Genomic DNA, 14,483 nt, shown 5'->3' on the forward strand with positions numbered 1-14,483 from the left:
TATACCAAACCCAGAGGAAAACCATTGGCAGCTTCAAGTCTTACCCGAACAGAAACGTACCTAATCAGAATGTCCAGAGGTAGAATAACGGGAGAAAATGCTGCTGGTTCTTACATACACAGTCTCCTAGGCTAGAAATAGAAGTGGATTTTTTTTCATTGTGGTGAGAATTCTGATGGAAGTTCTGTGCAAAGGAGAATCATAATTCAACCAGTATTTTAATTTCATTTTCAACAAGTATCTAGTTATAGATAGAAATTAGGAAAAAGAGGTAGTAAGAGAAGAAGAGAAACTGAAACTGGAAAGCAGATATCCACCATGCTACATGGTCCCTGTAAAGTTTAAGACAATTCTGTGTCTACTTTACTTATTGGTCTTAAATACTGCATTATATATTCTTCATATATCTATAGATATAGATATAGATATAGATATCCCCTACTAATTTTCTCTCAACAATTTGAAAAATATTGTTCAACTGCAACAATTCCAGTTACAAAAAAAAAAAAATCCTTTGGCGAACAAAGCAAAAACAGTCATGACATGTAACCGAGGTGCTGGTGTATGCTGGTAAGCTAATCAGTTGGATGTGGATGCAGGAGTTCATTAAGTAGCACAAAGTCAGTGTCAGCTACACACAAAGTCCAGAAAAGAAAATGTGCTACACAAAAATATTGCATTATCCTCTCTGCCATAAAACTGTCTTCCCTGCCACCTTACACAACACAGCACTTGTGTGGCAAACCTATGTGGTTAGTATTGAGTCATTTGTGGAGATATTTTCCAAACCAACGAATGTTAGGTAAGCCTGCAAATTCACTTTTCTTTACTTTTAATTGTGTGCATTGTTTCTTCAGCTATAAAGAGAATGCCATGAGATTGTCAAGAATCCACCATGATCAGCCAGTGAAGCCCCTGGACAGAGCTGTCTTCTGGATTGAGTATGTCATGCGCAACAAAGGAGCCAAGCACCTTCGCCCAGCTCTTCATGACCTCAGCTGGTTCCAGTACCACTCTCTGGATGTGATTGGGTTTCTGGTGGTCTGTATGGTAGCTGTGGTATTCATCATCACAAAATTTTGCTTCTTTTGTTGCCACAAGACTGCTAACCTGGGTAAAAAGAAGAAAAAAGAATAGCTGCATTGAAATCTGAAGTGGAGAGTTCTGAGAGATGAGCCTCTGCCAGTTGCTTCCAGCAAGAAAAGGTTTTCTTGTCGGGTTCTTTCCCCCTGAACCAAGACAGTGCCAGCAATCTTCTTTAAAGATTGCTCTCCCAGGTTCATGTTTAAGCAGGCATATTTTCATGTGAAATATATGCTTGAGGCTATAAAAATAAAATCGTGTGTTTGGTTTAGAATGTTTGATGCAACCGAGGAGCTATTATCTCCAACAATCACTGAGCTTAACTGTGGTTTACAAAATTCACATGGGCATAAAGCCTTCGAAAAGGCCCGTCTAAATATCAGTTACCTTTATAAACACTCAATGTTCTGTGACTTCATTTGGTGGACTACTTGTCTTTTTTTTAACTACTCCTAAATAATAGTGTTTGGATGCCATGCTTTTGAAATAGACTCACTTTTCACTCTTCTGCCTGTCTAAAGAGAGCCATTGTTTCTGGTTATTTTACGGTAAACAGACCTCCCATTGTTTATTTCCTGAACACCTGTGATGAAAGCTAGCCTCCTCTAAGCAGGGACATTCTTCCATTCAACACAATTATTCCTACCTGCTCCTTCTTTAAATTCCAGTAATAGGGAGGTTCTATGATATGACCCACTTAAGATTTCATTTCTCTATTCAAGTTAGTAAAATTCAAGAATCCTAAAGATCATGAATACAGATTCAAATGGCAGTCATGTCATAGCATTGTGAGAGGCTGTACCACTCATTTGCATCTTCAGTGACAGCTCACACTCACCTGTTATTAAATTCATTAAGTAAAACCTTGTTTTACTCATTTTGTATCTCCACTTCATAGACCAATGTGATATTTACTGAACAGTTTGTTTGTTTGATTGTTTGTTTGTTTGTTTGATGAATCCATGAATCTTGTTCTTTAATCCTGCTTGGATATTATGAGTGCTCATGAGTAGGACAAAATTATAAATGTAAAAACAGGACTGTTCTACTCTGATATCATAGCTAATTCAGACATAACTTGATAGTGTTTTTCTAGAAATGGAAAGGCTGCTTCATGGCATAGTGTGATTTATGTATGTTGAGAACAGTTCTTCATTTTTTTTTTTATTAAGAAAAAACAAGATTTTCTTCTCAAAGCTGCTCAGCCTGGTGACTGGCACAGTCTCAAAACAATTCAGTGTAATCCACTTGTTGTAAGAGTTATTAATATTTACTAAGGTTTATCTTCTAGTAATGCTGCTGTTAATCCTCAGCAGCTGTATAACCAAATAACCACACAGAGACTGGGTTTTTTAGTTAACCTAGAACACAATGCTGGGCAATATTTACTGCCTCCTAAACCTCCAAGCCCTCAGTTTCCTAACATTTAGATTTCCCACATTATACCTACTTTTTGTGAAATCTTAGGGTTGGTTCATGCTCCACATCCTCCAAGCTCTCTCCTCCAGCTCTGCTCTCCTGGCTCCTCTCCTGCCTTCTGGCTCCTCCCCTCTTTCCTGTCCTCTGGCTCCTCCCATTGCACAACATTGTATCTAGTTGTTTTATTTTGTCCTGTTTACACAAGAGTTGAGACAGGATGCTTATAATGAGTATCACTATCCGGATTGAAACCAGAGAGTTGGGGGTGGGGAAATCAGCATTTGAATTAACAATGGTAAGGCATACACATTTTAAAAGAACATTATACCAACATCCACTTTACCTGAAAACCATTGTCTTTGACAGTAATATTCTAGTGCAGGAGCCTGCCAGCAGAGTCAAACAGTCCCGGAGTGGGGAGTAAGAATTAAAAGAAAACAACACAGAACACACAAGGGATCCACTCAGGAGGACTATCAATAGAAACTGTAGTACCTGGTTTATTCTACATTCCCTTTTTGTAAATTTAACTTTATTTATACATTTATTACAATTTATTCATTTTGTATCCCAGCTCCAGCCACATTCTTGTCTCCTTCCATCCCACCCAGCTTCCCTCATCTCCCACTATGCCCTTTCCATAGTTTCCTGATATCTTGCCCTAGCTTTTCTTTAGTCAGAACAAAGCACCTCAATACAATAAAGGGGTTCATCAAGAAGTCAATATAGTTTACCTTGGCCACTACTTTGTGTGGCCAAAGTAAACTAAAGGAAAGAACTTGGCAAAACATCCTGCTTATCTCTGTCTCCAAGTGAAGGCCAAGGTGAAAAAATGTTTTTCACTGAAAATTCAATAACAAAGCAGCCTGACAAACAAGCAATTCTCCACACTCCAGTATTTAAATGAGTATACTAAATAACCAAATACCACAGGTCAGCTCACTTAGCTGTATGAATGTATATTTCCCATTCAACTTTTTTATTGGAGCCATGTAATATAATTTTACTTAAAAAAATCTAATTTTACCAGAGAGAGATGAATGACTTTTATGGTACAAGTTGTCATTGTTTAACATCTGGAGTGCTTGGCTCTTAAGAACTAGCCCTTCTTTTGATCCACAAGTGAAGCTCTTATTTGACAGCAATGTTGGGTCAGGAAAATGTGGCCAGATGGGATACACAATGTGGGTGAGAATCTACTGCTATATTTTAATAAATAAAAATTATATCAAACAGACTCCTAAGGACGTATACTCAAAGATCAAAGTATGGGAGAGATCCAAGATGGTGGCCACCAGCGTGCATCATATCTGAGGCGCACAGGATCTGAAACTCTGAAATTGGTGAACAGAGGAGCAGCTGAAGCCAAAACATTGTCATTGAGGCTTCCTGAGCGAGAGGGGACAAACCGTGAGCTGAGACGATTTGGATCCAGGTCACCCATGGACATCTCTGGGGACTAAGAGTGGTGAATATCAACCCCCCTGCAACCAATCATGAGCCTCCCTCCTTGGCTGAAATAGCTCTCAGAACCCACTGCTCCACACATGGGCTTCCCTGCTCAGTAACTGAGACAGCAGAGGCCAGTCTCCCAGTTCTGTGGCAGCAATGGGAAGCTGCACTGTCCTCATAAGTCTGCAGAGGCAGTGGGCAGCTATAGGGACCTCCCAGGGCCTTCAAGTGGGCGACTATACCAGCCTCCCATGTCTGTGCCTGGGGTGTCAGCTACCTCAAACAGGAGCCTCCATCCTCAGTGACTGAGACAACAGTAATGTCTATCTGTAGTTAGGGTCTCCCTGCCAAGCAGATAAACAGTGGACATCAGAGAGCTGAAAGATCTCCTACACTCTCATTTGTCCTTGAAGGCCCAACTCTGAGAGTGGTGAACAGTGGGAACCCCTGTGCTTTCTGATTAGGCCTGCAAGCGAGTGCATGCAGAACCCCAGACACAGGGTCCCTTTATCCTACCAGCCAGACATCAGATCCCTCCCACCCACACACCCACTGTGGGCAACATAAGAATTCTTAGAACAATATTCTCACATTGTAGTCCTTGTTCTGTGGGAGCCAGTGGAGCCCAGGCAAACAATTCCTGGAGCTCAGATAGATCTGAATACCAGGAGGACAGTACAACAGGTCTATAGACCACTGAGGTATTCAAGGCACCTGCACATGTGCCAACAATGCTAGTACCCTCACCCCCTCCTGCATTCCAGGCATCTACATGCTCTATTACCCTGTCCTTCAAGGCATATTTCCATGTACATGCCTGAGCTTGCTATCCCGCACTTGTGTACACCTGAGCCTGCGACCTTCCTCCCTTAGCTACAGCTGAAACACCAACATCCACTCTCAAACTGGTAGACCTTTCTAATCTTTCTGAAGAATACGCTAGATACCAGAGAAAGATAAACTGAGTCTGAAGTACAGACTCCAGGAAAAAAACATCAAGTGTTAAGGATAAGCAGATGGCTAGAGGTTGGCGTAAAAACACATCCAACAAAAATCAGGACATCATGGCTTCACCAGCAACCCCCAAATTTAATGGACATGTTAATTCATCAGAAACACAGGAAAATAAGCTCAATTCTAGGTTTATCCAGATATTAGAGGCACACACACATACACACAAAAAGGAAATAAATAAAGCTCTCAAAGGAATACAGGGAAATAGAGCAAAACATATAGAGGCACAACTAGAGGCACAATTAGTGGCACTGAGAGAGAAAACAAACAAAAAAATTAGAGGCTATCATGTAAAGATAGGGATCCACATTCAAACAGATGAAGGAAAAGGTGCAAAACATAGAAACATAATTAGAACTAATAAAGAAAACACAAACAGAGAAAAGGTTGGAGCTGGAGAACTAAAAGATCAGGAACCAAAAAGGTAAGCATCACCAACAGAACACAAGGGATGAAAGAGAAAATTTGAGAAAATTTTAGAAACTAAAAATACACTTGCAGAAATTGATACCTCTCTCAAAGAAAAAGTAAAATTAGAAAAGTTCCAAATACAAAACATGCAAGAAATCAAAGATGACATGAAAAGACAAAATCTAAGAATAATAGGAATAGACAAAAAGAAGATTCCAGGCTCCATGGTCCAGAAAATATTTTCAAGAAAATCATAGAAGAAAATTTTCTCAAATTAAAGAAAGAGATTTCCATAAACATACAAGAGGCCTACAGAACACCAAAGAGACTAGACCAGAAAAGAAACTCTTCACATCACATCATAGTCAAAACACTGACCCAGCCCGCATATCTCTCAACAGAGACCCTGAATGGGGGAGTGGGAATGGAAAGGGACAAGAGACGCGAGAAATGAAAACCAAGTCAGTTTCTCTGATCAAGGTCTTGCTTTATTCAAATTTTTCATAAAACTTTATAGGGAGAAGGCAGGGCAGAAGGAATGTAATTGTCTTTGGCAGGGTTACTAAGTGACTAGGAATCACAGGATGATCCACCAGAGGAGTCACAAGATATGCTAATAATGGTTGTTTGCAAAGTTCCTCAGAAGTATTACTTGGGAGGCCCTGATGGGGAGGAGGGTTTAAGGTATTTCAGGAAGATGACCTTATCTCAAGCCCTAGGTCAGCCTGGAAAGCACTATTGTATCTAAGCAGTAGGCCATTAAGCCAGGTCAGGCCAGATGCCTAGAATTCTGGGGGCAGCAAGGTGCCAGAAGGCCCCATACAGGTCCCCCTTTCTTTTATTTTTGCAAGACTGTAATCCCAAGGGAAGGGTACCTGTCTTAGGTTGGAATCTGGGGTCTTCAACCCTTGCTAAGCTCATCATTGGATACATCAGCAGCAATTGGCTGAGCTCCTGCCAATCGGTTCCCCCTGCAAAAGGGGGGAACAGAAGGCCCCTGTGGATTCTCTTACCCGTCACTGGCTAAAATCTTCCTGTAAAATGCACAGGTTTTTCTTTTTTTTTTTTTAATGCCTTTACGTTGAATAAAATATTGCCTAAGGTAATAGTAAGAAGAACCTGAATGTTAACTATTTATGGAAATATCCAGCTGTACCTTTGAAATACACAACTAAGTTAGTGTTACTAATATCCTGTGATGGCCACAATACAGGAAAAAGGCAAAAAGGAATTGATTCCTGCCTTACAGATTATCACAGTCAATGTGAAACCCCAGAGACCAAGCAACTAGCTTCTAAAATGTACAAAGGAGACTAAGTAGTCTATGAAAGCTATTTTTTTCTGAATATTTTCAAGCTTCTTTGCAATAGCCAAAATATTTCACATTTCTTGGTGTAACTTTGGAAGGCAATGTAATTTTTCACAAATTATAATTTGTGTTAATATATTTACATAAAAAAATCACAATTGAAACATTGGAAATTGCTTGTCTACAGTCTTTCAGCCCATCTCCAGAAATCACATGCTGTGTTCTAGACAAAATCCTTTCACTACTGTATATTTTTACATGCTTTTGTGATACAGGGAGACCCATGTTAGGTGACATGATGGGGAAAGCAGACATTTGGCTCATTCGAACTTACTGGCAGTTGGAATTTCCTCACTCACTCTTAACCTAATTTTGATTTTGTGGGAGGACTCCACTGCAAACCAGCTAAACCACTGCCTGAGGTAACCCTATATTGTTTCATTTGATAAAATGCTTTGCCTTTCTTCATGGAAACAATTCTTTTCATTATTTCTGTATACTTGTTTTCCTGAGAGATAAAAATGTGGATTAGAACTCTCTTCCAATTGACAGGTACATTATTTCCTTACTTTAACACACCCCTGTGTCTCACTACTGTCAAGAAATGTGAAATCTTTTTAGAATGTTGTCAGTGATTTAAGGGTTTGGATATAACTCATAAACAAAGAACTTATATTCTATTCAAGGAATATAAGGATATAAGGATATTCAACTTATATCCTATTCAAATAGGAAATGCCAGAAACATATGTAGGTTATCTAAAGAAACAAAGAAGAATTAATGTCTGCACTAAAGAGACATTATATTCTATTAAAAATAGTAATTAAGAAATATTGTTTATAACATAATATATATTTTACATTGTGTTATCAGAGAAAGGCAGGTATGTTGAAGAGATATGCAACAGAGATCCCAGGATATGCCCTAGAATCCTTGTATAGTTACAATGACCTGGGTAGTGTGCAGGGTTAGATAAAAGAATGAGGAGAGAGGGAGAAAAGACTTTTAAAAACCCATTGCTAATATTTCCAGGTTCAGCTATGCAGGAAGATGACGAAGCAGGCATGTGGTGTTGAAAGATACATCTACAAGTGTTGCACACACTATGCCCTCTTCTCCCTTTCCACTTTTTATATAACTATAGGCTATTTGTACTTCTATAGAAACAGACGCCTTTGTATTATTTCCCTATGTTTATTGAATATATTTTTTTACTATTGTTGTTAGAGTGTTTTTAAGATTGATCTACACTCTGGACAAGTGCCACGGACTGACCCAGTCAGGGTCCCACAACTGTGGGAAATCAGAGGTTTGGATTTTCAGGAAGACACAGGTTAGGCGAATTTGACAGACAGAGACCGCACCAAGGAGTATTTTGAATCTGCTGCGATTTACTGAAGTCAAGCCAACACTTTTATAGTTATTTCATAAAGAAATGCCTTAAAGTTGACATACCTCCGGGAATATTTACAAAGTTTACATTTTAACAAAAAGGGCAACCTGGTATAAAGCAGTGTCTACAAAAAATCTTGGCCTAAAAGCTTTTAATCAAGGTAAACAAAGAACATAAAACGTTAAACTCATGGCTATGTACGCAGTTTTATTGCTACTAATTAGTGAGGAGAAGGCCAGGGATTGTTAAGGCTAAAGATTTACAATCCTTCTTAGAGATAAGCACTATGGGGAATTCCTCCTGTTTGTCTTGTTAAGGATTTACAATCCTCCTTAGAGATAAGATGCTTGAGCTAGCCTGTCCATAAAACTCATAGTATAATATAAAACCTTTTGACCCCCTATGTTTACCTATCTTCTTTCTGCCTCATCATAAACACCTGTGTTTGGTAATGGTTTTGTAGTAGTTTTACTGCAGTGGGAATATCCAGAACATTTATCCTAACAGATCCTGATTAAACATTTTCTTTAGAAAGCCCTAAAACTCTTGTCCTTTTATTACCTACAATGTCTGGTTTTTCCACAAGCAATTCCTGATACTGAATCGAACTCACTACTTTTCCTAAGATTTTATTTTTCTTTTACTCTATTCTTGCTAAAGCTTTTAATAATCTATCAGAAATGTGTTTCCTTGAATAGTTAATTGTGCTGTACCAAGAGAAACAACAAAAAGCTCGTTAATCCAACCCTTAAACCAAGGAAGGGTAGGAATCTCAGAATACATCCTTTTGGTTTAGGTGGCCGGGGGGGGCACTTTGCCAGGGACCCCCAAGAAGCTTATTGCCATAGGAAGCATATCTCCCAACTAGTAGCACAATCTATTGATATGCTACACTGAAGACAGAGTGGGTGTGGTAGACAAGTGTTCAGATTTTTTCCCCACTCTTAAGTGGGTGTCTTCATTTTGATGATAGTTTTCTTTGTTCTTCAGAAGCACTTACTAGGAAGTTGTCCCATTTTTCAATTGCCAGTACATATCCTGAGCTGTTGAGGCTCTAATTAATAAATGACTGTCTTTCTCGATGTCACTGAGTTATCTTAAGGGGGATTTTGAACTTTCAGTTCTCATTTTCATGCCGTTTAGCCATTTTGAGCAAAATAATTCAGAGAGAGAGAAGGGTTCTATTTTCCACCTGTGTGTGCAGATAAATATAATTCTCTATACCATTCCTTAAAAGAGCTGTCTTCAACTTACATGCAGAATTGGTGCATCTCTCACAGAATTATAGCAGATTTGTAAGCTTCTTTCTTATACTTGTTCTATGGGTTTGTTTGCTCTTTTATTATTTCTCCATGAATTTTATACATTGTGTTTTGATCATATTCAGCCCTCCACAACTTCTCCCAGATTCACCTACCATTCTTACCCAGCTAACTTTGTGTTCACTTTCAATTTTTCATTCATCTAGGCAAATGTGTGCAGCCCGTATATTCTTTCATGTATGGCCTTCCACTGGAGGGTTGTCAGTCTACCAGGAGCAGTATTATTAAAGAAAACTTTCCCAGAAGTTATCAGTTGCCAATAGCTCCTCAACTAACGGTGGAAGTTCATGTCTATTGCTCAGCTCCATGCTGTGATCTTGTCTGTCTTGAGCTCACTTGGGGCTTGTGCGTGTTGTTACAAACAGTTGATTGATTTTTGCCCTGCCCTGCTGCATCTGGAGGACACTGTTGCTGTGTAGTCAACCAGCACCTCAGGCTCTTACAGTCTTTCTTTCTTTATTTTTTTATTTTTATTAATTACAGTTTATTCACTTCGTATCCCCCTTGTGCCTCTATCCCACCTCCTTTCCCAATCCCACCCTCCCTCTTCCCTACCCATATCCCTCTCCCAGTCCACTGAAAAGGCAGGTCCTCCTTCCCTTACCTCTGATCCTACTCTATCAGGTCTCAGGCAGATGCTTAGAGTCATAGCCAAACTTTGGATTGAGTGCAGGGAATCTTACAGTCTTTCTAACCCCTCTTCTGCAATGATCCCTGAGTCCTGGGATGGCTATATGGGGTATAGATATCTCATTTAGTGTTGAGCATTCCATGCCCACTAATTCTATGTACCTTGCCAGGTTAGGCCTCTGTGGTGATCACCATCAACTACAAATATAAACTTCTGTGATGAGGTTTGAAAAATGCATGAATCTGTAGGTATAATGATAAGTTATTAGAAGTGAGGTTGATACTATGGAAGTTTAGTAGAATAATTATTGGTATAATGTTCTTTTGGAATGTATACAATTTATCCTTGTTCATTCAAATGCTGACTTCTCTACCAAACTATCTGGTTTAAATCGCATTGTGATGCTTATTCTAAGCATCACCTGTCTCAAGTTTGTGTAAACATGCCACCATTTGTTTTCTATATTGCCTATTTAACAACCAGCCCCAATGCTGTGCAATGGAGAGGATAGGGTGGGACATCCTGATCTGGAGGGGAAGAGAAGGAAGCAAGTAGGAGGATCTTAGCCATTCTTATGGGTTTAAGGTGAAGTCTCAAGGTTGTTTTGATTTATATCTCCCTGATGACTAAGTATATTGAGCATTTCTTTAAGTGTTTCTCTGTCATTCAATAGTCCTCTATTGAGAATTTTCTGTTTAGCTCTGTACCCCAACTTTTAATTGGATTACTTCATTTGCTGCTATTTAACTTCTTGAGATCTTTATATATTATAGATATTAGCCCTCAGTCAGATATAGGGTTAGTGAAGATCCTTTACCAGTCTATATGATATCATTTTGTTCTGATGATTTCTTTTTTTCTACCTATTACTTTGATCAACTGAAATTTTCATTTTAAAATCCTCTATCCTTGTTTATTTCCATGAAGTTCACTATTTTGAAGACTATTGTGAATGAAATTTACTTCCTGATTTCATTTTCATCATTTCCATTGTGACACAAAGGAATATTAGTGATTTGTTGTTTATTTCATATCTCTTAAGGCTTTCCATTGGTTTATTTGTCCTAAGAATCTTTTGGAGAAATGCTCAGAACTTTGCAAGAATAGATTTGTATCACTGTCAGTAACAGAGAACTTCCAACTTTACTATTTGTATCACATTCATTTCTTTTTCTAGCCAAGTTCCTCTGGGTAGGAAAAAGACTATATAGAGTAAGGGGTCTGTTAGTGTGCACCTATCTTGTCTGTGATATTAGAGAAATATACTTTCATTTTACTCACTTATTATGATTTTGGCAATGGATTTGTCACATGCAACTTTTACTATTTTGAAATACCTCCACAGGTACTTAAGTGTTTCAGAACTTTTATCTGAAAGGTTTGCTGATTTTTTTTAAATCATCCTGTATAATTGTTGAGATGATCATGTGATTTTTTTATCTTTAATTCTATAGACACACTATGGAGCTTATTAGTTGTCATGTTTTTAACCATCATTAAGAAACCAACTTAATATAATGGTGTATGATATTGTTAATGTGCCACTAAATTTTATTTACAGGTATTTTCCATCAAATTCTATTCCATCTATATTCATTAGGAGGTTTGGACAAATTATGTTGTTTTCTCATCAAATTGTAACAGTAGAAAAGTACTATCTTGGCAGAAAGGCTTTCCAAATAATTCTTCTCTTTCCGCTTTAAGAATCCAATTTAGTAGCATTTCTGTTATGTATTCTTTTTTTTATTACTGTTTTTTTTCTTTATTAATTACACTCTATTCACTTTGTATCCCCCCCGTGGTTCCCTCCCTCCTCCTGTCCCAATCCCTCCCTTCCTCCACCCTCTGCATGCATGCCCATCTCCAAGTCCACTGATAGGGGAGGACTTCCTTTCCTTCCCTCTGATCCTAGTCAATTAGGTCTCATCAGGAGTGGCTGCATTGTCTTCTTCTGTGGCCTGGTAATGCTGCTTCCCCTTCAGGGGAACATAATTAAACAGCAGGCCAATGAGTTCATGTCAGAGACAGTCCCTGTTCCTATTACAATCGAACCCACTTGGATACTGAACTGCCATGGGCTACATCTGTGCAGGGGTCTTAGGTTATCTCCATGCATAGTCCTTGGTTGGAATAGTAGTCTCAAGAAAGACCCCTGTGCTCAGATTTTTTGGTTCTGTTGCTCTCCTTGTGGAGTTCATGTCCTCTCCAGATCTTACTGTTTCCCACTTCTTTCCTAAGATTCCCTGCACTCTGCCCAAAGGTTGCCCATAAGTCTCAGTATCTGCATTGATAGTGTGCAGGGCAGAGCTTTTCGGAGGTCCTCTGTGTCAGGCTCCTGACTTGTTCACTGTTTTCTCCTTCTTCTGATGTCCATCCTCTTTGCCTTTCTGGATAGGAATTGAGCATTTTAGCAAGAGTCTTCCCTCTTAATTAGTTTCTTTTGGTATACAGATTTTAGTAGGTTTATCCTATATTATATGTCTATATGAGTGAGTATATACCGTTATGTATTCTTTATAGCTGGTTTAATGATTTTTTTCTTCTTTCTTTTTATTTGGGGGGGAATCTTTGAGATAGGGCTTCTCTGTGTGGCCATGGCTGTCTTTAAACTCGCTCTGGAGACCATGCTGGCTTCACACTCACAGAAATATGCTTGCCTCTACCTCCTGAGTGCTCAGATAAAAGGCTTACACCACCACCACCAGGCTAAATTTCTTATATACTCAGTTTTCTTTCATTTCTTTCAAGATTTCCAGCTGTGTTTGCATATTGGCTTCATGTTTAAAGCAGAGTTACTATTTGTTGAAAGACATTCATAACACAGATTTTAAGCACAGAGATTAGTACAAGGAGAATAGTGGAGGTAAGACCAGGAGATATGCAAATATGGATATGAACTTTGTAAAAGAGGGTCATGATTGCCTTTACAATAGCCATATGTACTTGAATTTTTATTCATTCAAAAAACTTTCTTTTATATAATATACTATGGTCAGCTCCTGCCAGATAATGCTCACCCCCATTCCCATAGCCAACTATACTTGATGTCATCTTTCTCTCTTCCTTCTACTCTCTCTCTCTCTCTCTCTCTCTCTCTCTTTCTCTCTAAGAAAGCACTAAAAAAGAAAATCCAAGCAATAGAAATACAAAAAAGACCAATAAGACCAAAACTGTTAAAGCTGAACAAAATGAAACAAATTGCCTCCAAAATAAAAGAATCAGGGCAGGCATGGGGCCAGCCCTGGAGACAACTGACTGACCCAGCGAAAGTCCATTAGAGAGAACTGGTTTTCCCCTTTGCTATCAGGTATGAGTTGTATATACCCTCTTAGTTAGAAGTGGACTCCGTGATCATTTTCTGTTCTTGGTGCTGAAACCTCATCTGGCTTGAACCTGTGTGTTGGTTTTATGTATGTTGCCATGGTCTCTGTGAGTTTATAGGTGCATCAGGCTCGTGGTGCCTGGAAGACACTGCGATGTTATCTACCCTGCCTGGCTTGTAGGATCTTTCTGCCTCCTCTTCATGCTGTTTTTAAAATACCTCCTAATGATCCGCTAATTTGAATGACATCTCTAATAGTATTACTTTTTCTTCTCTAATTTATGTATTTTGGTCAACTGCACTATATTTTGGTCAAATGCACTCTCACCAAACACTGAGTACTGAGGCAATGACACATTGGTCTTCCTAAAATAATTCTAGTAAGTACGTTATTTCTACCTCTAAGGTCTGCCTCAGTCTTTAAATGTTTCCCATGTTGCCATTCATTTGTGATGTCACACAATTGTTTTTGTAGGAAAAGGAAGAATTTGTTCAGAGCCCTGGAGAACATGGCATTGTGGTGTTTTCTCTGGGGTCAATGGTTAAAAACATAACAGAAGAAAAGTCCAATACAGTTGCATCAGCTCTTGCCCAGATCCCACAGAAGGTGAGATAAAGTGTTCCCTAGGAGGACAATTGTATTTTAAGTCTATTGAACTCTGAAAGGATTTGAGTAGGAAAAAAATCCTGTGTGAAAAATAAAATGACAGCTTTCTTATTCATCTCAAACACCATTTTTAAAGAAAAGTATTAATTGCTGAGAATAAAATATTAGTCTGGTTCTTATTGACACTATGAACTGAATGATTATACTTAGACCCATGCATGGTTGTACATACCTCTCAGCCTGGCACCTGGAAATGAAGTGGTTGCAGCACTCATATTTAAAGCAGGTTTACACTTAGTGGTGATTTCCAAGCTTTCCTGGGCTAATCAGTGTGTCAATATTTCAAAAGAAGTGAGAAGAAACAAACAAACAAACAAACAAACAACAACAACAACAAAACAAAGAATGAAAGGTAAAACAAAATGGAGAAAAAGAACAAACAAAATAATGAGAAATATTATGCTGGCACTGGAGGGATGCCTCAGCATTTAAGAGCACTGCTGCTCTGCCACAGAAACT

At 38.7% G+C, this 14,483-nt stretch overlaps 2 protein-coding genes across 4 annotated transcripts in view; both read left to right on the forward strand.

The window, feature by feature from the left end:
• Window positions 1-1,501, forward strand: part of LOC110542446 (UDP-glucuronosyltransferase 2B1-like) — a 32,444-nt gene extending 30,943 nt beyond the window's left edge. Inside the window, exon 6 of one of the 3 annotated variants that reach the window (XR_009590937.1) lies at window positions 858-996. Coding sequence is in view for 2 of the 3 variants with exons in the window: in XM_060380866.1 (XP_060236849.1) it covers window positions 858-1,137 (280 nt within the window). In the remaining variant the exon portion in view is untranslated. Of the gene's footprint in view, window positions 1-857 lie in introns of all 3 variants that reach the window. The other 2 variants (XM_060380866.1, XM_060380867.1) reach the window with 2 other exon arrangements.
• Window positions 1,502-5,998: 4,497 nt separating this feature from the next.
• The window catches only part of LOC110542447 (UDP-glucuronosyltransferase 2B1-like), a 35,634-nt gene continuing 27,149 nt past the window's right edge, over window positions 5,999-14,483 (forward strand). Inside the window, exons 1-3 of the mRNA XM_060378812.1 lie at window positions 5,999-6,063; window positions 7,917-8,022; window positions 13,833-13,964. Coding sequence (XP_060234795.1) covers window positions 5,999-6,063; window positions 7,917-8,022; window positions 13,833-13,964 — 303 coding nt within the window. The remainder of the gene's footprint in view (window positions 6,064-7,916; window positions 8,023-13,832; window positions 13,965-14,483) is intronic.

The sequence above is a fragment of the Meriones unguiculatus genome, chromosome 3 (assembly GCF_030254825.1).
Source record: "Meriones unguiculatus strain TT.TT164.6M chromosome 3, Bangor_MerUng_6.1, whole genome shotgun sequence".
Lineage (NCBI taxonomy): Eukaryota > Metazoa > Chordata > Mammalia > Rodentia > Muridae > Meriones > Meriones unguiculatus.